Source organism: Cherax quadricarinatus, chromosome 19, assembly GCF_038502225.1.
Source record: "Cherax quadricarinatus isolate ZL_2023a chromosome 19, ASM3850222v1, whole genome shotgun sequence".
Lineage (NCBI taxonomy): Eukaryota > Metazoa > Arthropoda > Malacostraca > Decapoda > Parastacidae > Cherax > Cherax quadricarinatus.
In genome coordinates this window covers 49,757,879-49,784,286 of record NC_091310.1, presented here as the reverse complement: position 1 = coordinate 49,784,286, position 26,408 = coordinate 49,757,879, and the positions used below count along the sequence as shown (strand labels likewise).

Below are 26,408 nucleotides of genomic sequence, written 5' to 3'. Positions count from 1 at the left end.
AGAGGCGACTAAAATGCCGGGAGCAAGGGGCTAGTTACCCCTTCTCCTGTATATACATGTATTACTAAAGTTAAAAAAAAAAAAAGAAACCTTTGTTTTTCTTTTTGGGCCACCCTGCTTCGGTGGGATACGGCTGGTGCATTGAAAGAAGATATTTCCAGTACAGTAGGGCCCCACTTTACGGTGTTTTGCCTTATAGCGTTCTGCTAATACGGACATTTCAAATTATGACCAAAACTCGCTATACGGCTCTTCCCCATGTACAGTGTATCTTAATGTGGCCAGTGATAAATTCTTTTTGTTATCATACCTGAAATTTGTTATAGTGATATTACAATTTAATTTTGATACCCAGTTTGTTTGCCATTTACCTTTCATTTACCTTTTATTTCACCTGTGGTCTAGCACATCCACTATAGGTGATGCCCATTATCTTTTATTTTTTATTTGCATTACTGTAGTTATTTATACAAACGGTTAAGCTAATGCACTAGCACAGTCAAGATAACATAACTAGAAAGGTAACATGGAGAAACAGCACTCTACAAAGGATTTAGAGCCATTGGTGTGCATAGTAGCAGTATTTGAATGTGACTTAAAGTTATCAAGGAATAGTGAATGCAAAGCAGAGACTATTGATGGAAAGGTAGAAAGGCAGACTTATGCAAGTTTCTGCATTTATGTGAAAACTGGTTATATATAACATAAGGTGTTGTTATTGTACAAGTGCTCCATAATTTTATAAATAAAGTCATCAATTTGTGGGAGCTTTTAGGGAGTGAAGTCATGGTGTGATTATTGTGATAGCATCGCTGGGAGGATGTGCTGGAGTAAGGCTGAGTTAAGTAGTTTTTTTTTTTTTGTAATGTTCAGGCTGCAGGTTGTTTTTGGTAAATCTTTTATTCTCTTAACGAGCCGGCAGACAAGGGAAGAGGTGGTCATAGAGACCCACTATTGCGTATCAGTGAATTTTCCTATGGCTATTTTATATGTGAAATGTAGTGAAGGCAGGTTTTATGTTGTATACTGTATACTGTTATTGATAATATATGTATATTTTTCTAAAAGTGAGTTTATCTGTCCTTCCTAGTAATCAAACCTAAAGTTCTGACCACCTGTTTAATATTTTGTATAGTTTATGGAGCAGGGGGGGGCTTAGGGTAGCTTATTTTTAAATAACTTTATATATACACCTACACAAAGTATTTTACCCCTCTTTACTTCTATGTTAACTTCGTAACACACTGATCACAGAAACTCCCTTAGGTGAGAAGAAGGAAAGACTGACCACAGGAACTTAATAAGATGGAAGGGAGAAGGGAAAATCTGGACCATGGGAACATCTCAAGGTGAGACGGAAAAGTATGAGACAAGAGGAGGAAGATGAATTATATAAATGGGACTCTACAAGGATCTGTAGATAGACTGAAGGGAAGTAAATATAATGAATGCAATTTAAACAAACTTTTCTTGTTTTATTAATATCTAACAAAATGCTACAGGGAGTAGTTCCAAAACAATCACAGAAACTAACAAAAGACTGATGACAATGGATGTCTCAGTGATCCCATAATAATGGGATATTAGACTCATCACACATGCTTTTGACCAGGGATAACAAATACCTCTAGATAATGTGGCTGTGGAAACAAGAATATACCTGAACAATATAGTCTAGATTAGATAAGATTAAGGCCAAATGAAGATGAAGTGGCTAATAAGAGGAGAAGCAGACATAATGGGGAAAGATACATAACCATGTGGTAGTTTATGATACTGGTAACCTGAAGCTGTGTAACGTGGCTCAACAGGAATTGTAGTCAATAGTGCTCTATAATGAGGTGGCTGTCTGCCAGCATAATCAGTGGCAAAATTGTATGGGAAGCCAAATCTCACAAGAACTGAAGAGTCAGTTGATGGCACTTAGCAACAGGGGTAGTGCAAGATATCCTTCTTTGTGGCACTTCTACAAAGAAGGATATTGATATAAACACAAAGAACTGTCTGTGAGAAATGGCTTTAGAAAAGTGGTAGAAGGCCTCATAAGATATGATTTCTTCAGGTAGTGTCATAAGCTTTATCTGGTTTGAAAAAGTCATAAATATCAAGATGGAGTAAAGGATCTATGGTGAAACAACCTCTCCTATAACAGAACTGACAGGGAACATAACTGCCTTTAGGAATCACATGTCATTAATCATATGCTTCAGCAACTTTTAAATTAAACAGTAAACTTGCTATATATGTATCTATATCGGGATGAGATGTACCTCAGTACCCCTAGGTTTTAAAAAATCTTGAGGACTACTGCAGTTTTCTACTGGGAGGGGGAAAAAAAAAAACTCCTTCAGACTGAGTCTGAGTGAAGATATGCATGCTTTGGTGAAGGATGTGAATAGTATTACAAGCTCTACAAACAAGCACGTTGTTCAGGCAAAGTGAATTAAAAGTATCTTGGGCAAAATTCTTGTGTTTATAATTGCAAGGCAGCTCCACTAATAGAGGAAGATTAACAAGAGACACTTTGAAGACTTCTCCACTGGCATGTAAGGAACACAGAAAGAGACAAACCGGTAAGTGGGGCTGGTGGTTTTGCAGGTTCAGGTGGTTGGTGAGCTGATTGTACAACTCTTGCTGGGTATCGCAGCTGTAGCCTTCTAGTCCTAAAAATTCCTCGTAGTCATTACTTGCGTTCTGAAAAATAAAACACTAGTAATATAGTATTTTTTTTTTCAACAAGTCGGCCGTCTCCCACCGAGGCAGGGTGACCCAAAAAGAAATAAAATCCCCAAAAAGAAAATACTTTCATCATTCAACACTTTCACATCGCTCACACATAATCACTGTTTTTGCAGAGGTGCCCAGAATACAACAGCTTAGAAGTATATATGTATAAAAATACACAATATATCCCCCCAAACTGCCAATAATCCAGCAATCAGTTATTTTGTGTCCAGCATTACTGGGTGGCTTTGTTCAAACTGGCACCTAAACAAATACTATTAAAAGGAAGAAATATGCAGCAATAAAGGACCATAAGGAAAATTATGTGATCATCTGTTGCTGAAAATCCAGCTTAATCTTTCTCCTGAGGGTGCTGGATAATCTATAATCTACTGCTAACATCCCATATAAAAAAAATCACTGAAAGGGTTCTAAGAAGCAAGAATGCCAACCACCTAAATACCCATTAATTACACAACCCAGGGTAACATGGGTTTAGAGCAGGTCGCTCCTGCCTGTCCCAACTGCTGGACCACTATGGATGCTTTAGAGCATAAACACAATGCAGATGTAGAATACGCAGACTTTGCGATAGCCTTCAACAAGTGCGACCACGATGTAATGCTGCACAAAATTCGTGATAAATAAATAACAAAAAGTTGGATATAGAACGTCCTAACAAATAGAACACAAAGAATAGTAGTAAACAGAGTAAAGTCTGAGGCGGCTATAGTGAAAAGCTTTGTTTCACAAGGCACAGTACTTGCTCCCATCCTGTTCCTCATCCTCATATCTGACATAGACAGAGATGCCATCCATAGCTCTGTGCCTTCTTTTGTGGATGACACCCGAACTGCCACGAGTGTGTCCTAAATCGAAGACAATGCAAGACTCCAAACGGACATCAACCAAATCTTTAAGTGGGCCGCAAAAAACCATATGAAGTTCAATGAAGAGAAATTTCAACTACTCAGATATGGAAAACCTGAGGAAATTAAAACTATACAACAAATTCTAACCACACAATAGAGTGAAAAACTAATGTGAAGGATCTGGGAGTGATCATGTCAGAGGATCTCACTTTCAAAGATTACAACAATGTATCTACCTCATCTGCCAGAAAAATGATAGGATGGATAATTAGAACCTTCAAAACTAGGGATGCCAAGCCCATGATGATTCTCTTTAAATTGCTTGTTATCTCTAGGCTGGAATACTATTGTACACTAACTGCCCCTTTCAAGGCAGGCAAAATTGCTGACCTGGAGAGTGTACAAAGAACTTTCATGGCACACATAAGTATGATAAAGCACCTAAATTACTGGGAATGGTTGAAGTTCCTTGATTTGTATTCCCTGGAATGCAGGCAAGAAAGATACATGATAATATACACTTGGAAAATCCTAGAGGGATTAGTACTAAACTTGCACACAAAAATCACTCCCTACAAAAGCAAAAGACTCAGAAAGAGATGCAATATTCCCTCAATGAAAAGCAGGGGTGCCACATGTACACTAAGAGACAACACAATAAGTGTTAGGGGTCCAAGACTGTTCAACTGCCTCCCAGCATGCATAAGGGGGATTGCCAACAGATCCCTGGCTGTCTTCAAGAAGGTGCTGGACAGGCACCTAAAGTCAGTACCTGATCAGCCGGGCTGTGGTTCTTATGTCAGTTTACGTGCAGCCAGCAGTAATAGTCTGGTTGATCAAGCCCTGATCCACCACGAGGCCTGGTCACGGACTGGGCCGCAGGGGGTGTTGACCCCGAAACACTCCAAGTACAGTGGACCCTTGACCAACGCTAGCATCATCTAACATTAAATCCGACTAGCGATACATTTTAACGCAAAATTTTTGCCTCTAACTAGCGCTAAAAAACTTGACCAATGAGATTCGTTCCATCCGAGACTCGTCCACTTGTGGCCAGTGTTTACAAGCCAGCCAGCCACCACGGTCCCATCTAAACATATAATCGGAACATTTCATATTATCACAGTGTTTTTAGCGATTGCACCTGCAAAATAAGTCACCATGGGCCCCAAGAAAGCTTCTAGTGCCAACCCTACAGCAAAAAGGGTGAGAATTACTATGGATATGAAGAAAGAGATCATTGCTAAGTATGAAAGTGGAGTGCGTGTCTCCGAGCTGGCCAGGTTGTACACAAAACCCCAATCAACCATCGCTACTATTGTGGCCAAGAAAACGGAAATCAAGGAAGCTGTTTTTGCCAAAGGTGCAACTATGTTTTCGAAACTGAGATCGCAAGTGACAGAAGCTGTTGAGAGACTGTTACTGGTGTGGATAAACGAAAAACAGATAGCGATCATATGTGAAAAGGCTAGGAAGTTGCATGACGATTTAATTAGAAAAATGCTTGCAACTAGTGGTGATGTGAGTGAATTTAAGGCCAGCAAAGGTTGGTTTGAGAGATTTAAGAATCATAGTGGCATACATTGTGTGATAAGGCATGGTGAGGCTGCCAGTTCAGACCAAAAAGCAGCTGAAAAATATGTGCAGGAATTCAAGGAGTACATAGACAGTGAAGAATTGAAACCTGAACAAGTGTTTAATTGCGACGAAACAGGCCTGTTTTGGAAGAAAATGCCAAGCAGGACCTACATTACTCAGGAGGAAAAGGCACTCCCAGGACATAAGCCTATGAAAGACAGGATTACTCTGTTGATGTGTGCTAATGCTAGTGGTGATTGCAAAGTGAAGCCTTTATTGGTGTATCACTCTGAAACTCCCAGAGTGTTGAGGAAAAACAATGTCCTCAAGGACTTGACACCTCAAGTCCTAATGGAATGGGATTCCCCTTCTAAACACTAACACCATCTACACTCTCCCCTCCTCCCATCCCATCAATCATCACCAGATCTTCATTAAAGGTAAGTGTCAATTATTCTATTGTTATTAATCTATTGTTATTGTTGTTATTGTAATTATTCTATTGCATTAAACTTAATATTTCATGTGGTAACATTTTTTTTTTCATACTTTTGAGTGTCTTGCACGGATTAATTTGATTTCCATTATTTCTTATGGGGAAAATTAACTCGACTAACGATAATTTTGACTAACGATGAGCCCTCAGGAACAGATTAATATCGTTGGTCGAGGGTCCACTGTATACTCATGAAACCGTAATAACATGACTGCAAAGAAACCACAGAATGGGTGGGGTTTAATATCATTGGTCGAGGGTCCACTGTATACTCATGAAACCGTAATAACATGACTGCAAAGAAACCACAGAATGGGTGGGGTTCAAACCCATGGCAGGCGAGTCATAAAACTCATAGGCCAGTGTGTTAACCACTGGACCACCTAGCTCTAGTTGGATGAATCCTACTTACTTTCTTTTATAGATGAACTACAGAAGAGGTAAATACAGTACAGGTCTCCCTCAACATTCACGTTTTCAGCTTTCGCGGGCTTCACACATTCGCGAATTCCCAACCACCAAATTCCCAGCCACCAAATTCCCAGCCACCAAATCATATTCAAGTTTCCTGCCACCTGCGAGTCCCTACTACCCTCCCTCCGACCCCCGCAACTGGCAGCCAGTCCTCCCACCACTCAGTGTGGTGAGTGTTTTGTTTGTTCATTATTTGCTATTAAACTACAGTATAAATAATGTAAACACATTCATGACTGCATATTGGAATGGCTATTTGGACAGGTATTGGACGGTGACATCATGTGTTTACTCTTGAACACAGCAAAGAATCAAACATTTCTGCTACTGCTAATAATAACAATAGTAATAATAATAATAATAATAATAATAATAATAATAATAATAATAATAATAATAATAATAATAATAATAATAATAATGCGATATAATTGAAGAAGGAAATTGTACAAAAATACGAGGGAGTGGTTGACACATCGTCAGTGTGGCTTTGTTTATGCTGGAGTGAACATTAGTCTCCCTGCTCTTCCAAACATTTCACAATAATTCATTGTTTGGTGCTTGTAGATTGAGTGTGACTGGAGTGGTTGAGGCAGTGGTAGAGGTGATAGAGGCAGTGGTAGAGACAGTGATAGAGGCAGTGGTAGAGGCAGTGGTAGAGGCAGTGGTAGAGGCAGTGGTAGAGGCAGTGATAGAGGCAGTGGTAGAGGCAGTGATAGAGGCAGTGGTAGAGGCAGCGATAGAGGCAGATATTTACTAACATATATGTTATAAATAATAATAGTACATTATGAATAACATTTATTATTATTATTATAAATGTTATTAATATTAACATGTACTATTATTATTTATAACATACGTATATGTTAGTATATACCACTGCCTCTATCACTGCCTCTATCACTGTCTCTATCACTGTCTCTATCACTGCCTCTATCACTACCTCTATCACTGTCTCTATCACTGCCTCTATCACTGCCTCTATCACTGCCTCTATCACTGCCTCTACCACTGCCTCAACCGCTGAATTATTGTGTATGTTTGGAAGAGCAGGGAGACTAATGTTCACTCCAGCATAAACAAAGCCACACTGACGATGTGTCAACCACTCCCTCGTATTTTTGTACAATTTCCTTCTTCAATTATATCGTATTATTATTATTATTATTATTTTTATTATTATTATTATTATTATTATTACTATTGTTATTATTAGCAGTAGCAGAAATGTTTGATTCTTTGCTGTGTTCAAGAGTAAACACATGATGTCACCGTCCAATACCTGTTCAAATAGCCATTCCAATATGCAGTCATGAATGTGTTTAAATTATTTATACTGTAGTTTAATAGCAAATAATGAACAAACAAAACACTCACCACACTGAGTGGTGGGAGGGCTGGCTGCCAGTTGCGGGGGTCGGAGGGAGGGTAGTAGGTACTTGCATTGGTTGAGGAAGTGGTGGAGGCAGTGGTGGAGTCTGTAGTATTTAATAACATACATGTTATTAAAGCATAACATGTATATATTTAGTACAACTTACGACGTTTTCATGTATTTTATGATTGTTCATGGTTCAACAAGTTAAGCAGTATTTTATTTTCCTACAATATATTGGGGTACCAAACATTCACGGTTTTTCAACATTCGCGAGGCACTTGATCCCCTAACCCTCGCGAATGTTGAGGGACACCTGTATATAGAGCTAAAATAACATTTTTCTGGAATCAGGTAGTACTACACAAGGAAGATTCAAATAAGTTAAAGGTTCCTGATCTGACAGGGTGTAGTACATATGTCTGACTGTGAGCTATGAACAAAAACAGCCAGACTATTCAAGATGACAACTAATAAGCCTCGTTAGTGATTGGGCTGAAAAAAAAGTCATCCCCAAAAATATTTTAAGGTACTTTGAGGCAAGATACAAAAGAGCTAATCTCAAAAATGTGTTACAGTCTAACTAAAAAATAATGGCTTAACAAAAAATGGCTAGAAAGCTATGGAAAAAAAAAGATATGTAATCAATATAGAATATGCTGTACACTATAAACCCATCAGATTCGAACAGACCAGAAACCAATGCTGTTTACAGACCAGGTATAAAATTAAGCAAATTGTTTTTGAAAAAATGAGAAAAGCAGGAGGCTCTTTTCTCAATGTAATAAGTAATATAACCACTTTGGATTATATTTAGGGTTTCTGTCAAGAGGATATTGGTTGACACATTTATTTCTGATTAAAATCTCTATACATAAGAACATAAGAAAGAAGGAACACTGCAACAGGCCTACTGACCCATGCGGAGCAGGTCCATGTCCCCCCCCCCAGCTTAGACCAATGACCCACCGCCCGGGTTATCCCAATGACCCACCCAGTCTGGTCATCCCCACTCAAGGATGGAGCACTGTTCCAGACCCAGCAGCACAAGCTAGTCAGGTCCAACTCACACCCACCCACACCCACTCATGTATTTATCTAACCTATTTTTAAAACTACACAACATTTTAGCCTCAATAACTGTACTCAGGAGCTCGTTCCACTCATCCACAACTCTATTACCAAACCAGTACTTTCCTATATCCTCCCTGAATCTGAATTTTTCCAACTTGAAACCATTGCTGCGAGTCCTGTCTTGGCTGGAAATTTTCAGCACACTATTTACATCCCCTTTATTTATTCCTGTTTTCCATTTATACACCTCGATCATATCCCCCCTAATTCTACGCCTTTCGAGAGAGTGCAGATTCAGGACCTTCAGTCTATCCTCATAGGGAAGATTTCTGATGCATGGGATCATCTTTGTCATCCTCCTTTGTATGTTTTCCAGAGCATTTATATCCATTCTGTAATACGGTGACCAGAACTGAGCAGCATAGTCTAAATGAGGCCTAACCAAGGATATATAGAGTTGAAGAACAACCTGAGAACTTCTATTATTTATACTTCTAGATATGAAGCCAATAATTCTGTTAGCTTTATTGCGAACACTAATGCACTGTTGTCTTGGTTTTAGGTTACTGCTAACCAGAACTCCTAAATCCTTTTCGCAATCGGTAGTATTAAGATCTACATTATTTAGTTTATATGTGGCATGGTTATTTAACTGTCCAACATTTAGAACTTTGCATTTGTCAATATTAAACTGCATCTGCTACTTCTCCGACCACTGCGTCAGTCTATTCAAATCATCCTGGAGTGCTCTAATGCCCTCATTAGAATGAATTGGACGGCCTATTTTGGTGTCATCAGCAAATTTGCTTATGTCGCTATTTATTCCCTCATCTATGTCGTTTATGTAAATTGTGAACAACAACGGGCTCAACACTGACCCCTGAGGAACACCGCTTGTGACGTGCCCCCATTCTGATTTCTCCCCATTTATGCAAACTCTCTGCTGTCTATTTGTCAGCCATGCCTCTACCCAGGAAAAAATTTCTCCTCCTATTCCGTGAGCCCTAAGTTTCTTCAATAGCCTCTGGTGTGGAACTCTATCGAAAGCCTTACTGAAGTCCATATACACAATATCATATTCATTACCATGATCTACCTCCTCAAACACCTTAGTGAAAAAAGTTAGTAAATTCGTAAGACAGGAACGCCCCTTTGTAAAACCGTGTTGAGAATCATCAATCAATCTGTGCCTGTCAAGATGGCTACGAATTGCTTCAGCAACAAGGAGGGCCCTGCTTATACAGCAGTTTAGATTCTAGGCTACTGCTGTAAAGTGAAACATAACCTATTTTTTTTACTTTTAAATGCATATAAAAGCCTAATAACATGTTTACACAATCATATATTAAGTGAGCAATAGAGCAAGTCCTAAAAATGCATATACAGTATACATATTACTTACCTTAAAAATGTTTTCATACTTAGCTTATAGTGAGTGGTGAATATATTTATTGTAGGAAGCCTGAATAAATGAAGATTAGGTATAAATGAAAACTGCTGTGTTAATGAAATGCTGTAAAACAAAGTGTTGTAAAGCGGGGCCTTCCTGTATTCAATAAAAATATGTCGGACCAACACCTGGTTATTAATGAGGTGTTACATATTACATTCGTTGTTACTCACTTGAGACATCCGGGATGGTCCTGGGTTATGCTGATCTCCAGGTTGAGAAGGCAAGGAACCAACAAATCCTGGGGTATTCTGTGACAAATTTCTTTGATTGACCTCAAGGCTGTCATATTTTAAGAAAGAACCTTGTGTCATCTGATCATCTTGGCCCCCTTCACTTTCCCCTGCTTGTCTGGTGCCATCTGACATAGCATGATAATCTATTTCACTGCTGTATGACAGATGCTGTCTGTCATCAGTGATGTCCAGTATCTCTTCCTTCACATGAACTTCATTAAATATATCCTACAATAAAAAATATTATAGTCATTTATAAGGCTAATAGAATTTTTTGTTTTAGTCTGTCCTTATTTTATTGGTTAGGATCAAGCACATCAGTTAGAACAAATGTCACAATAATGTGGATGAAATAGTTCTCAAGTAACCCATATGTTGCATAAAAACTTTATAACAATTTGGTAGGCCCTATACCACTTATCAAGCTATGACTTCAATCATACCCTACACCTGCACACAGCCTGTGGGAGGACTGGAGAAGGGGGCTGTAATTCTCAGTCTGTGGGATGAGGAGTCTTATAAAGGTAAGATGTCTGTATCACCTTAGTTACTCTTAAATAAAATGACATGCATCTAAATATATTTCAAACAGGTACACAAAAAGTGTGCCTCTTGTTAATAGCTTTCTGAACATTTCCTATGATAAAGGTGAGGAATAGCTTTCTGAACATTTCCTATGATAAAGGTGAGGAAATCAGAAATTAGACATGGGAATAGTATTGTTTCTCTCCCCTCCTTACTGAATGCCAAATCTTCCTCAGCCCCATGATAATGAAAAATAGGGGTAATGGTAAAGATCTTTTCATTTAATTAAAAATTATGCTCTAGTATATCACTCTCCTACCTTGTTCACAGAAAGTGTTCTTCTAACTACTACATTTTTCTTTTTTTATAAAAAATAAACAAAAGTTTCTCTTTTTAAATTTAGTAAAGTATACAGGAGAAGGGGTTACTAGCCCCTTGCTCTCGGCATTTCAGTCGCCTCTTATGACACGCGTTACTTATGGAGGAGAATTCTGTTCCACTTCCCTGTGGAGACAAGAGAAAACAAACAAGAACAAGAACTAGTAAGAAAATAGAAGAAAACCCAGAGGGGTGTGTGTATATATATGCTTGTACATGTATGTGTAGTGTGACCTAAGTGTAAGTAGAAGTAGCAAGACGTACCTGAAGTCTTGCATGATTATCAGACAGAAAAAAGACACCAGCAATCCTACCATCATGTACAATAATTACAGGCTTTAATTTTACACTCACTTGACAGGATGGTAGTACCTCCCTGGGCGGTTGCTGTCTACCAACCTACTACCTAGGATGTGTAGAAGTTTTTTTTTTTTCTTCAACCAGTAGGCCGTCTCCCACCGAGGCAGGGTGACCCAAAAAGAAAGAAAAAATCCTCAAAAAGAAAGTACTTCCATCATCATTCAACACTTTCACCTCACTCATACATAATCACTGTTTTTGCAGAGGTGCCCAGAATACAACAGTTTAGAAGCATATACGTATAAAGATATACAACATATCCTTGCAAACTGCCAATATCCCAAAACCCCTCCTTTAAAGTGCAGAAGTGCTTGAACTAAAAAATTTGCATTAAGATCACTTAAATATCCAGCAACTACTTTGTATGTTTACTCTCAGAGATCATACCCAACATTTAATCTCTGTGAAATCAATACAAAAAGTTGAGAAAGCCTAGGGAATGAATGGATTTAGCAGTTAAAAACAAAAGAGGGGAGTTATTAGATAGGGAGGTGGAAGTATTGGGAAGGTGAAGGGAATATTTTGAGTAACTGTTAAATGTTCCTCCCTGTATTGGACAGGAAGGTATAGCATCTTTTAGGAGTGAGGAAGAGCCAGATGTGAGTGTGGAGAAAGTGTGAGAGACAGTAGGAAAAGTGAAAAGGGGAAAAGCAGCTGTATTTGATGGGATCAAGACAGAAATGTTTAAAGTAAGTGGGGATACAGTTTTGGAGTGGTTGGTGCACTTACTAAATGTATGAAAGGGGGTAAGGTACTTAAGGATTTGGCAGAGCATGCATAATTCCTTGCATAAAGGAAAAGGAAATAAAAGAGAGTGTGTAAGAATTATGGAGGAATAAGCCATACCAGGTAATGTGGTAGAGTTATTAGTGAAAGAATTAAGGGCAAGACAGAAAGCAGGATCAAGGTGAACAAGGTTTTAGGAAGGGTAGGTGATGTGTAGACCAAGTGTTTACATATATGGTAAGTGAATAATATTTAGATAAATGTAAGGAAGTTTTCATTACATTTATGGATTTAAAAAAAAAAGACATATGATATGGTGGATAGGGAAACAATGTGACAGAAGCTGCAACTGTATGAAATAGATGGTAAGTTGCTTAAAGCAGTTAAATGTTTATGAGGATAGGTGAGGCTCAGGTTAGGGTATGTAGGAGAGAGGAAGATTTTCCAATAAAAGTAGGCCTTAGACAGGGATGTGTGATGTCACTATGGTTGTTGAACACACTATTCATAAATGAGGATGTAAAAGAAGTGGGAGTAGTTAAAGATGCTTTTTGCAGATAATACAGCTCTTTTGGGAGATTTTGAAGAGAAGATGCAAAGGTTGGTAGATGAATTTGGGAGTTAAGAGCAAAGTGAGAAGAGTAACAAAAATTTTAGGTATTGAAAAAATGGATATTTAGATTGGAAGGAGTGAGTATGGAGGGTATGAGAGTGGTCAGATATTTGGGAGTGGACCTGTCGGCAGATGGGACCATGAAAGAAGAGGTGAAGCATAGAAATAAGGAAAAAAAGGTGGGTAGTGCAGTGAGGCATCTGTGGAGACAAAGAACATTATGCTTGGAGGCAAAAATGGGAATGTATCAAAGTACAGTTGTACAAAAACACTTATGAGGGTATGAAGCATGGGTTTTCAACATTGCAGTAAATAACATTGCAGTAAGGAGGAGGCTGGAGGCAGTGGAGATGTCATGTCCTAGGGCAATGTGGTGCAGGGCTACTAAAAGTATTAACTAGAAGGCTCTGGAGGGATTATTGAGATGGTATGGACATTTAGAGAGGCTGGAGCAAAAATAGAATGACTTAGGGGAAATACATATCTGTAGTGGAGGGAAGAAGTGGTAGAGGTCATCCTAGGAAAGGTTGGAGGGAAGGGGATAAGAAGTTTTGTATACAAGGGGCTTGGACATCCTGTCAGACACTGCAACACAAGGGTATCTTGGTACAGACCTGCAATCAACTTCGACAACTGCCATTAGTGAGAGGGGCTGGATTTGAGAATAGACTGCAGGGTGTGGGTCGTCTTCAAGTATCTTCTGCTTCTATCAACTTTTCTGTACTTGACTGAAGAAGCCTACTGTGTAGGCGAAACGTTTCATAATAAAGATACCTAACTGTTGCATATGTGTCTTACCTAACAGGCATGTGTGTGCATGTTAGATAGGAGTGAGTGGAGGCAATGTGTTGCTGGAGTGTGAGCAAGGTAATATTTATGAATGGATTCAAGGAAAACTGGTTAGCCAGATGTGAGTCATGGAGGTGGAAAGTACTACTGTGCCTGCACTCTGAAAAAGGGGTGGAGATATTACAGATTGAAGGGGAATCTGAGCTGCAATGTTGTTGCACCTCTCCCAAGACAATGATAGAGTGAGTGATGGTGAAAGTGTTTCTTCATTTTCAGATCACCCTACATCAGTGGGAGACAGCTGGTGTGTTTAAAAAAAAAAGAAAAAAAAAGATACAGGTGTATTTCTCTATTATTTCCCTCTATGATTTGTTTATGACTGCAGTACTAGCTTGTGTTCAATATTTTTTTATTAATACCTTAAGCTTACATTTACTCTAATACACTTTAACTGCACTTGCATAATTTTTGTTATCGAAGTATTTTTCACATACAGCAAGACATTACTCAGTGCAAACAATAACATAACCATCTTTAACTACAATGTCAGATCATTGAGCAAACATTATGATGGCCTCACAGCATTACTCAATTCCCTTCATTCCAATATATCAATCATCACACTCACAGAAACCTGGCTTAAGCCTGATATTACAGATTTCTATGCCATTCCTGGCTACATGGCCATACACAACTGTAGAACAGACCAGCAAGGGGGAGGAAGAGCTATATACTATTCAAATCAGCTCGAATGTATCAATAAATCTTGCACAAGGGACGAACATGGAGAATATATCATAGCCAAATTTAAATCAAAAGACCTGCAAAAACCCCTCACAGTTATAAACATCTACAGAGTACCACAGTCAAACATTTATCACTTTAGTGAAAAACTAGGAAACATGATTACTGATGCACACATGAATAAAGACCACCTACTACTAACAGGAGATTTCAACATAAACATACTACACGACCAGGACCCACAAGTAACCGAATTCACAAACACAATGAGTAACTGCCTGTTGCTACCAGCAATATCTAAACCTACAAGAATCTCCGAGACAAGCATCTCCTTAATAGACCACATCTGGACAAACACCATATCCTCTTTAAAATCAGGCATAATCACAGACAACACTACAGGCCACTACCCAACCTTTCTCATAATTAATCTGGGCAAACTGCCACAAGACATTACTAAAGTAACCTTCAGATTACATAACGAGACAGCAGTTAACAACTTTATAGCAGCTATGAATAACATCGATTGGCAAAATGAGCTTGAAACATAAACAGATATGAATGAATGTATAAATCTTTCTTTCAACACACCGGCCGTATCCCACCGAGGCGGGGTGGCCCAAAAGGAAAAACGAAAGTTTCTCCTTTTACATTTAGTAATATATACAGGAGAAGGGGTTACTAGCCCCTTGCTCCCGGCATTTTAGTCGCCTCTTACAACACGCATGGCTTACGGAGGAAGAATTCTGTTCCACTTCCCCATGGAGGTAAGAGGAAATAAACAAGAACAAGAACTAGAAAGAAAATAGAAGAAAACCCAAAGGGGTGTGTATATATATGCTTATACATGTATGTGTAGTGTGACCTAAGTGTAAGTAGAAGTACCAAGACATACCTGAAATCTTGCATGTGTATGAGACAGAAAAAAAAAGATGCCAGCAATCCTACCATCGTGTAAAACAATTACAGGCTTCAGTTTTACACTCACTTGGCAGGACGGTAGTACCTCCCTGGGGGGTTGCTGTCTACCAACCTACTACCTAGAAAATGTATAAATAATTTCCTAAAAAAAGCCCAATGTTTCTATAAGAGACATTGCCCCAGAAAAACTAAACAGATCACAGCAAAGAGACTGAATAATCCCTGGCTAACACCAAGCATCCTCAAATCCATTAACATAAAGCACAAATATGAAAAACAGTATAGAATGGGTCAAATAACTAGAGAACAGTCGAAAAGTTACTCCTCAGCACTTACAAGCCTGATAAGAAGGTTAAAAAAATTGTATTATGAAAATAGATTACATAACATCAAAGGTGATATGAAAAAAACCTGGAAAACTCTATCTGAAATTCTTGGAACTAAAAAGTTATTCAAAAACAAAGCAATCAAACTAACAAAATCAGATGAACCCCTACTCACTCCAACCGAAACAGCAAACAGACTTAATGTTTTCTTCTCCACCATAGGAAAAAATCTAGCAAACAAAATACCAAGCACAAACACCCGTCCATCAGACTACCTCATAGGTACCTACCCAAATACGCTATTCCTAGCTCCAACCAACCCCCGTTGAAATTACGCTCATCATAAACACCCTTAAAAACAAGGCAGGAGACATAAACAACTTGCCTGCTTTTATGTACAAAAAAGCTTCTCAAGTACTGTCACCAATTACTGCAATGCTCTTTAACAAATCCACTGAATCATCTACCTTCCCAACAATCCTCAAAATAGCGAGGGTCACTCCGATCCATAAAGGAGGTGACCAAGCTGACTTGAATAACTATAGACCAATATCTAACTTACCACTGCTCTCTAAAATCTTTGAAAAATTAATTCATAGACGGATCTATTCCTACCTCGTTTCACACAACATATTACACCCTTGTCAGTTTGGATTCAGGAATAATAAAAGCACAAATGATGCTATTATACACATGCTAGAACTAATATATACCGCACTTGAAAAGAAAGAAGTCCCGATGGGCATTTTCATTGATTTACGTAAAGCTTTCGATACAGTCGACCATGAACTGCTGTACTCCAAATTAATGCACTATGGTATCAGAGGCCACTCCCTCAACTACCTAAAGTCATACCTTAGTAACAGAACTCAACATGTGTATGCAAATTCCTCCACCCAACCAATCAGAGTAGGAGTCCCACAAGGAAGCGTCCTTGGACCACTCCTCTTTCTCATCTACATCAATGATCTACCGAATGCATCACAGCTACTCAGACCCATATTATTTGCAGATGACACTACATATGTCTTTTCCCACCCAAACAGTCATACTAGCAAACACAGTCAATGCTGAATTAGAGAAAATATCTGCCTGGATGATGACTAACAAACTTACCCTGAACACTGATAAAACCTATTTCATTCAGTTTGGAAACAAAGCTGCAAATGATCCAATTAACATAACGCTAAATGGATCATCAGTCACAAGACTCACAGAGGGAAAATTCCTAGGTATCCACCTTGACAGTAGCCTTAAGTTCCGGACACACATACAACAAATCACCAAGAAAATCTCCAAGACTGTAGGCATACTATCAAAGATAAGGTACTATGTTCCACAATCAGCTCTCCTGGCACTGTACCATTCACTCATATACCCTTATCTTACATATGGAATTTGTGCATGGGGATCAACAACATCCAATCACCTAAAACCCCTAATAACCCAGCAAAAGGCAGCAGTAAGAATGATAACAAATTCCCACTCCTGCCCGCATGCTCCACCAATTTTCAAAAGTCTGAATCTGCTCACCATTAAGAACATCCATATTTGTTCATGTGCCTACTACATACACAGAACAATACACGCAAATATAACCCCCCCACTCAAACTTCTCCTCACCAACCTAAACAGGACACATGACCACAACACAAGACACAAATCTCTTTTTGATATACCTCGTGTCCTTATCACACTGTGTAGAAACTCTATGCACATAAAAGGCCCCAAAATTTGGAATTCATTACCAGAAGATATTAAAGCAACCCGGTCTGAGAGTCAATTTAGGACTCTTCTCAAAAGCCACTTAATCACCCTAGACTAAATGCTAAATACTCAGTACACACTTACTCACCTATGTACTCCCACATCATAACTGAAACAATCACATTGAACCTTTTATCCATTGTTAACAGGAATATAACTGAATCATTGTTTTCACAAAAGCATTTTAGAATATAATTTTTTTTTTTTTCAACAAGTCGGCCGTCTCCCACCGAGGCAGGGTGACCCAAAAAAGAAAGAAAATCCCCAAAAAGAAAATGCTTTCATCATCATTCAACACTTTCACCACACTCACACATTATCACTGTTTTTGCAGAGGTGCTCAGAATACAACAGTTTAGAAGCATATACGTATAAAGATACACAACATATCCCTCCAAACTGCCAATATCCTAAACCCCTCCTTTAAAGTGCAGGCATTGTACTTCCCATTTCCAGGACTCAAGTCCGACTATATGAAAATAACAAGTTTCCCTGAATCCCTTCACTAAATATTACCCTGCTCACACTCCAACAGATCATCAGGTCCCAAGTATCATTCATCTCCATTCACTCCTATCACGCACGCTTGCTGGAAGTCCAAGCCCCTCGCCCACAAAACCTCCTTTACCCCCTCTCTCCAACCCTTTCGAGGACGACCCCTACCCCTCCTTCCTTCCCCTATAGATTTATATGCTTTCCATGTCATTCTACTTTGATCCATTCTCTCTAAATGACCAAACCACCTCAACAACCCCTCTTCTGCCCTCTGACTAATGTTTTTATTAACTCCACACCTTCTCCTAATTTCCACACTCCGAATTTTCTGTATAATATTTACACCACACATTGCCCTTAGACAGGACATCTCCACTGCCTCCAACCGTCTCCTCGCTGCTGCATTTACCACCCAAGCTTCACATCGATATAAGAGTGTTGGTACCACTATACTTTCATACATTCCCTTCTTTGCCTCCATAGACAGCATTTTTTGACTCCACATATACCTCAACGCATCACTCACCTTTTTTCCCTCATCAATTCTATGATTAACCTCATCCTTCATAAATCCATCCGCCAACACGTCAACTCCCAAGTATCTGAAAACATTCACTTCTTCCATACTCCTTCTCCCCAATTTGATATCCAATTTTTCTTTATCTAAATCATTTGATACCCTCATCACCTTACTCTTTTCTATGTTCACTTTCAACTTTCTACCTTTACACACATTCCCAAACTCATCCACTAACCTTTGCAATTTTTCTTTAGAATCTCCCATAAGCACAGTATCATCAGCAAAAAGTAACTGTGTCAATTCCCATTTTGAATTTGATTCCCCATAATTTAATCCCACCCCTCTCCTGAACACCCTAGCATTTACTTCTTTTACAACCCCATCTATAAATATATTAAACAACCATGGTGACATTACACATCCCTGTCTAAGACCTACTTTTACCGGGAAGTATTCTCCCTCTCTTCTACACACCCTAACCTGAGCCTCACTATCCTCATAAAAACTCTTAACAGCATTTAGTAACTTACCACCTATTCCATATATGTACTTGCAACATCTGCCACATTGCTCCTCTATCCACTCTATCATATGCCTTTTGTAAATCCATAAATGCAATAAAAACTTCCCTACCTTTATCTAAATACTGTTCACATATATGCTTCAATGTAAACACTTGATCTACACATCCCCTACCCACTCTGAAGCCTCCCTGCTCATGCGCAATCCTACATTCTGTCTTACCTCTAATATCTTTCAATTATAACCCTACCGCATACTTTCCCTGGTATACTCAGTAAACTTATTCCTCTATAATTTTTACAATCTCTTTTGTCCCCTTTCCCTTTATATAAAGGGATTATACATGCTCTCTGCCAATCCCTAGGTACCTTCCCCTCTTTCATACATTTATTAAACAAAAGTACCAACCACTCCAACACTATTTCCCCCCCCCCCTGCTTTTAACATTTCTGTCATGATCCCATCAGTTCCAGCTGCTTTACCCCCTTTCATTCTACGTAATGCCTCATATACCTCCACCACACTTACATTCTGCTCTTCTTCGCTCCTAAAAGATGGTATACCTCCCTGGCCAGTGCATGAAATTACTGCCTCCCTTTCTTCCTCAACATTTAAAAGTTCCTCAAAATATTCTCGCCATCTACCTAATACCTCCCTCTCCCCAACTACTAACTCCCCTACTCTGTTTTTAACTGACAAATCCATACTTTCCCTAGGCTTTCTTAACTTGTTTAACTCACTCCAAAATTTTTTCTTATTTTCATTAAAATTTCTTGACAGTGCCTCTCCCACTCTATCATCTGCTCTCCTTTTGCACTCTTTCATCACTCTCTTCACCTTTCTTTTACTCTCCATATACTCTGCTCTTCTTATAACACTTCTGCTTTGTAAAAACCTCTCATAAGCTACCTTTTTCTCTTTTATCACACCCTTTACTTCATCATTCCACCAATCATTCCTCTTTCCTCCTGCCCCCACCCTTCTATAACCACAAACTTCTGCCCCACATTCTAATACTGCATTTTTAAAACTATTCCAACCCTCTTCAACCCCCCCCACTACTCATCTTTGCACTAGCCCACCTTTCTGCCAATAGTCGCTTATATCTCACCCGAACTTCCTCCTCCCTTAGTTTATACACTTTCACCTCCCTCTTACTTGTTGTTGCCACCTTCCTCTTTTCCCATCTACCTCTTACTCTAACTGAAGCTACAACTAAATAATGATCCGATATATCAGTTGCCCCTCTATAAACATGTACATCCTGGAGCCTACCCATCAACCTTTTATCCACCAATACATAATCTAACAAACTACTTTCATTACGTGCTACATCATACCTTGTATATTTATTTATCCTCTTTTTCATGAAATATGTATTACTTATTACCAAATTTCTTTCTACACATAGCTCATTTAAAGGCTCCCCATTTAAATTTACCCCTGGCACCCCAAATTTACGTACTACTCCCTCCATAACATAAATATATCTTTGTATTATACAAATTTTGATTCATTTATAATTAATATTCTACTGTACAACTATGAAATAATTACTATCCTACTGTACAACTATGATATACTCCTTAGTATTAACTAGACTGTAAGCCAATAATGTTAAGTTGGCCCATAATGCCTAGGCATAATAGAGGCTCTCTTTGCATTGCAACCCACTATTGTAAATACAAAATCTCAATGTACTGTTTGCAAAGACATAAAATAAATAAATAAATAAATAACAGTGGTACCTCAGGATACGAACTTAATTCATTGTAGAAGGCTGTTCGAGTGCTGATACCAAACGAATTTGTTCCCATAAGGAATAATGTAAATTAGATTAATCTGTTTCAGACCCTCAAAAATACTTACAAAAGGACTTACATAAATACACTTATATAATTGTTCAAGTTTTGAGCTGTTCGTATCCCGAGGAACCACTGTATCTGTATATTTTATGTACTATAAAATCTGTATAGTATATTCAATGTCTACTAATTTTTTTTAAACAACATTTGCTGTTTTTTTACTTACCTTACGTGGCATATCTGCAGTACATTGTGCCTCAGACTTGAGTGCCATCTGACCTTGACTGGTAGAACTGTTATCTGCAGTGTCACTTGAGGTATTCATTCCATCATTTACTTCCTCTTCCTCTGCTCCACCAACCTCTTCCTTTTCTGAGGAGTGACTGACATGGTCATAGTGAGCATCATGTTGTGAGAAGTCCTCCTGGTTTCTAATATCTTGGAAAGTTTCACTAGCATTTTCAGACACCGTGGAGATATTCTCTGCTTTTTTCCTCTTCTTAGGCTTTGGACTTGTCTTCATACTGGATGTGGTGTCGGTAGCCCGAGTCTCACTGCCATGCGATGGAGGTCCGTCTGGCACAGCCAACCCCTTAACTCTCAAGGCTTCAGCTGCTTTGATGAGACTAGTGAGGTCATTCTGAGACACACTTGCAACACCAGCATACATATAATTCAAGAGAGCTTCCACATCTGTGTGGGAAATATCCTGAAGAATAATGACAGGATGCCTGCAGGATGTATGTTGGAATATTTCTTCAAAATATTCACTGCATGCTGCTAGTACCAACTTGTGTGCAGGATAGAATTTACCTTCACATGCTACAGTCACATCAGAATAATTTTCCTGAAACAAAGAAAAATATGTAAAAAGAGAGTGATTTAAAGTTATCTCTTAGGTTAGGTTAGGTAAGGTTCGTCAGGAAACAGGACAAATGTTTCCTGACGCGGGTCTTAGTCAGATGATGACCCGCCTTTGGAGCTTTTGGTCATCTGACCGAGGCCTTCCGCTGTCTTACCGGTCCACCCCTTTAAAATAAAAGGAAGAAAAAAGTGATAGTTATCTCTTTTTTTTTTTTATTATGAAACTATCACCAGAAACTGCTACTATAAACCATGTCCTGTGTGTATGTATCTTCCTTATGATATTAAACTTATACAGCATTTTGAAGAATTTTCATGATATTTGCTTTCAAATAAAATAATTATATCTGTTAAAAACTTTTAAACTTGTAAAAGTCATTCAGTACTGCATGGTAGAGGTGAAAGAGGTGTTGTGCTAAGTATTTATCAAACAAAGACAAGACCAGTAATCCTAGCACATTACAAAATATTGAATACGCTACCATTTTACACCTTTATGACATGATGGTAGTGTTCAAAATGTTGTTGACAGCAAACATAATGTATTTTGCATGCGGAAGGATTTTTTTTTTATACCATTCATGTCCACTGCACAGACCTATTCTCTCATGTTTATGCCAATATTCACTGATCACAGTAGTGTAATTGAGGGCACTATGATTAAGACATAGAGCTATGTGAGAGACAGTGAGAGAGTTAATATATATTATTCTCACTCAATTTTAGGAGACTATTTAGTTCACACCATAAAAGGTATACTTTTATTTTTGGGGAGAGTGCTAAACTTGTAGGGGTTATACAGCACCCATGGAAGTGGGAGACAACCATGCATAATCCAAGAAAAGGGTACTCAGGTTCTATTATTTGGACCTAGAATTTCTCACCAGCATCAAGGAACCTTTCTTCAGGGGCATAAAATATATTGCTCTTTACTTAATGAGGAATTTAACTGACCAACAACAATATACCTTTTCTCGAAGAGTGGAGATAGCACTGGTGAACGTGGAACTGTGGTTCTTCCACGAAAGAACAAGCATTCTCTCCCCCATCTTGGTGCAACTATCTGAAAAATATACTATGTACAGTATATACATTCCCATAATGTTAAGAAATAAGACTCGAAATTAAATAGTTCCTGCAATGTGGAAATGAACCATGGACACACAGTGAATGAGGCAAGTGCACTGCCAAACAAGCCATGGGACACTCTCTGGCCAATGTAAATAAAAACATACCAGGATTGATGGCAGAGGAAAGGTAGACTAGGCTAGGTGAGGTGTGTTAGGCTGTGTGTGTTAGGTTAAGTGGGCTAGGTTAGGTGTGTTAGGCTGTGTGTGTTAGGTTAAGTGGGCTAGGTGAGGTGTGTTAGGCTGTGTGTGTTAGGTTAGGTGGGTCTGGTTAGGTGGGTTTGGTTAGGTGGGTTAGGTTAAGTGGGCTAGGTGAGGTGGGTTAGGTTAAGTGGGATAGGTTAAGTGGGTTAGGTTAAGTGGGCTAGGTTAGGTGGGTTAGGTTAAGTGGGCTAGGTTAGTTGGGTTAGGTTAAGTGGGCTAGGTTAGGTTAAGTGGGCTAGGTTAGGTTAAGTGGGCTAGGTTAAGTGGGCTAGGTTAGGTGGGCTAGGTTAAGTGGGTTAGGTTAGGTGGGCTAGGTTAAGTGGGTTAGGTTAAGTGGGCTAGATTAGGTGGGTTTGGTTAGATTTGGTTACACGTTTCACCATTTGCACCATAAAACACTATCTCAAAACCAACTTAATATTTTAGAGATCAAACCATGATTAACACACAGACTGACCTGAGTAACAGTGGTAAACTACCACTGTTACTTGTACTCTAGGTTAACACTGAGCAGTTTGGTAGCACAGTACCTAGAGTACTAAAGTAGAGGACACTAACTGTAGAATGTATATAAATGGTTCAGAGAACCGAACACAGGGCCCAGTGGCCTGGTGGCTAAAGCTCCCGCTTCACACACGGAGGGCCCGGGTTTGATTCCCGGCGGGTGGAAACATTTTGACATGTTTCCTTACACCTGTTGTCCTGTTCACCTAGCAGCAAATAGGTACCTGGGTGTTAGTTGACTGGTGTGGGTTGCATCCTGGGGGACAAGATTAAGGACCCCAATGGAAATAAGTTAGACAGTCCTCGATGACGCACTGACTTTCTTGGGTTATCCTGGGTGGCTAACCCCCCGGGGTTAAAAATCCGAACGAAATCTTATCTTATCTTATCACATGTGCAACACTTGGGTATCTTTAGTGTGGAAATGTTTTCCCACACAGTGACTTCATCAGTCAAATATAAAGAAAAATGGTGAAGATCAGAAGGAGTTTGAGATAATCAGTCCCTAAGACTGGTGTTGATGCAATCAGTCCATCAATCAAGATTGATGGACTGATTACATCAACTCCAGGCTGAGAGACTGACTACCTCAAACTCCTTCTGACCTTCATCAGTGTGATGCAAAGAAGAAGAAGAAAGATAAAGATCAGAAGGTGTTTATGGTAATCAGTCCCTCAGCCTGGAGTTGATGTAATCAATCAATCTTGGACTGATTACATCAACTCCAGGCTGCGGGACTGATTACCTCAAACACCTTCTGACCGTCACCATTCTTCTTCGTATAGGACTGATGAAGCCACTGTGTGGCGAAACGTTTCCACAATAAAGATACCCAAGCATTGCATACGTGTCTAATTTATCAATATCTGCAGAGTAGCCTGAGAGGAACTTCCTGGCTGGCCCTTAACACTGCCACTCTCCATCCAGTGCCTGGTAGTGCCACCTGTGAGGCAGTGATGCCCAGCCACAGTGCCTACACCTCCTCCCTAACCTTAGACGCACCTCACCAACGTCTTGTGACGCCACTAAAACGTTTCACTTTCACCAGAGTCTGCATGAAAGCAGCAGCAGCAGCAGCAGCAGCGAGAGAAAATATGTACGATACCTTTGTTTATGGTGATCCTGGTAGCCCAGCCTTCATACACCTCAGTTGACGTACGTCACCTGGGATGTCGTACGTCACCTGGGTTATCGTACGTCACCTGAGATGCCGTGCGTCACCTGAGTTGACGTACGTCACCTGGGATGTCGTGCGACATCTGGGTTGTCGTTCGCCACCTGGATTGTCGTTCGTCATCTGGGTTGTCATACATCACTTGGGTTGTCGTACATCACCTGAGTTGTCGTACGTCACCTGGGTTGCTGTGTGTCACCTGGGTTGCTGTGTGTCACCTGGATTAAGAGTAAGACACATGTGCAACATCTGGGTATCTTTATTGTAGACGTTTCGCCATCCAGTGGCTTTATCAATACAAATTCTAGGACATAACTTGAAGACAGTAGAACTATGTACAGAAGATGAGGTAATCAGTCCCTCAACCTAGGAGTAGGTGCGAACAGCACCATAGTCGTGGAGATTCTGAAAGAATCTCCACGAAGCAGGAGATGCACAAATTAACATTAAGATTGACAACACGCTAATTACCAGAAATAATGGGGGAAAATTCCTAGGCTTATACCTTGACAACAACCTGAATTTCAGCACCCATATCCAGCATATAGCCAAAAAAGTATCCAAAACGGTTGGGATCCTCTCCAAGATACGATACTACGTGCCGCAAAATGCCCTTCTCACACTATATCACTCACTTATTTATCCATACCTCACCTATGCTATTTGTGCTTGGGGATCAACTGCAGCAACACACCTAAAGCCAATAATAACCCAACAAAAAGCTGCAGTAAGAATAATCACTAAATCCCATCCCTGGCAGCACCCCCCCCCCACTCTTCAAAGATCTAAACTTACTCCCAGTTCAGTACATCCACACTTACTACTGTGCAATCTATATCTACAGGGCCTTAAACTCTAATATCAACCTTGACCTAAAACGCTTTCTTGATAGTTGTGACAGAACCCACAGGCATAACACCAGAAACAAACATCTCTACGACATTCCCCGTGTCCGACTAAACCTTTACAAAAATTCAATGTATGCCAAAGGCCCTAAAATCTGGAATACCCTACCTGAGAACTCTAGAACTGCAGACACATTCATCACCTTCAAAACTACCATTAGAAAACATCTTATCTCCCTGATACACCCCGTCAACTAACTACACGAATACCACCTGGTGGTTCACACTTACACTCGCTCACTCATTTGACCATAAACAGAAATATTAATCTCAGTCTTAAAATAATGAATCCTGTGATACTCCAATACTGAAACTATATACTGTGCCAAAACAAAAGCATTCACATTGCTAAACTCACAAACTAGTATTTAGTCACTTAGCCATAATACCAACTTACCTCATAATTTGTAATATTTTACAATTAAGAATAAAACTAAGTATGCCCGAAATGCCTAGCCATGCTAAGCGTTCTAGTGGTACACTCTGTAATCACAATTTTACTACATGTAAACCAAACAATAACCAAATTTCTGTAAACTCAGCATTGTAATCCTTATAGAGAATAAACTTTGAATTTGAATTGAATCTGAATTTGAATTTCAAGTTATGTCCTAGAATTTGTATTGATAAAGCCACTGGATGGCGAAACGTCTACAATAAAGATACCCAGATGTTGCACATGTGTCTTACTCTCATCTTGTCGGTATTATATACCATTCGTACACAACGTGTCACCTGGGTTGCTGTGTCACCTGGGTTGCTGTGTCACCTGGGTTGCTGTGTGTCACCTGGGTTGCTGTGTCACCTGGGTTGCTGTGTGTCACCTGGGTTGCTGTGTCACCTGGGTTGCTGTGTCA

The 26,408-nt window shown here is 39.4% G+C and overlaps 1 protein-coding gene across 4 annotated transcripts in view; it reads right to left on the bottom strand.

Annotated features, from left to right (window-relative positions):
- LOC128688413 (protein abrupt) overlaps nucleotides 1–24,726 on the bottom strand; it is a 36,415-nt gene extending 11,689 nt beyond the window's left edge. For 2 of the 4 annotated variants that reach the window (XM_053776279.2, XM_053776284.2), the window contains exons 1-5: nucleotides 24,475–24,573; nucleotides 22,606–22,700; nucleotides 21,000–21,620; nucleotides 10,220–10,510; nucleotides 2,572–2,694 (exon numbers count right to left, since the gene is read on the bottom strand). In XM_053776279.2, coding sequence (XP_053632254.2) covers nucleotides 2,572–2,694; nucleotides 10,220–10,510; nucleotides 21,000–21,620; nucleotides 22,606–22,686 — 1,116 coding nt within the window. In that variant the 5' untranslated portion in view covers nucleotides 22,687–22,700; nucleotides 24,475–24,573. The other 2 variants (XM_053776280.2, XM_053776283.2) reach the window with 2 other exon arrangements.
- Between the last annotated feature and the right edge of the window lie 1,682 nt (nucleotides 24,727–26,408).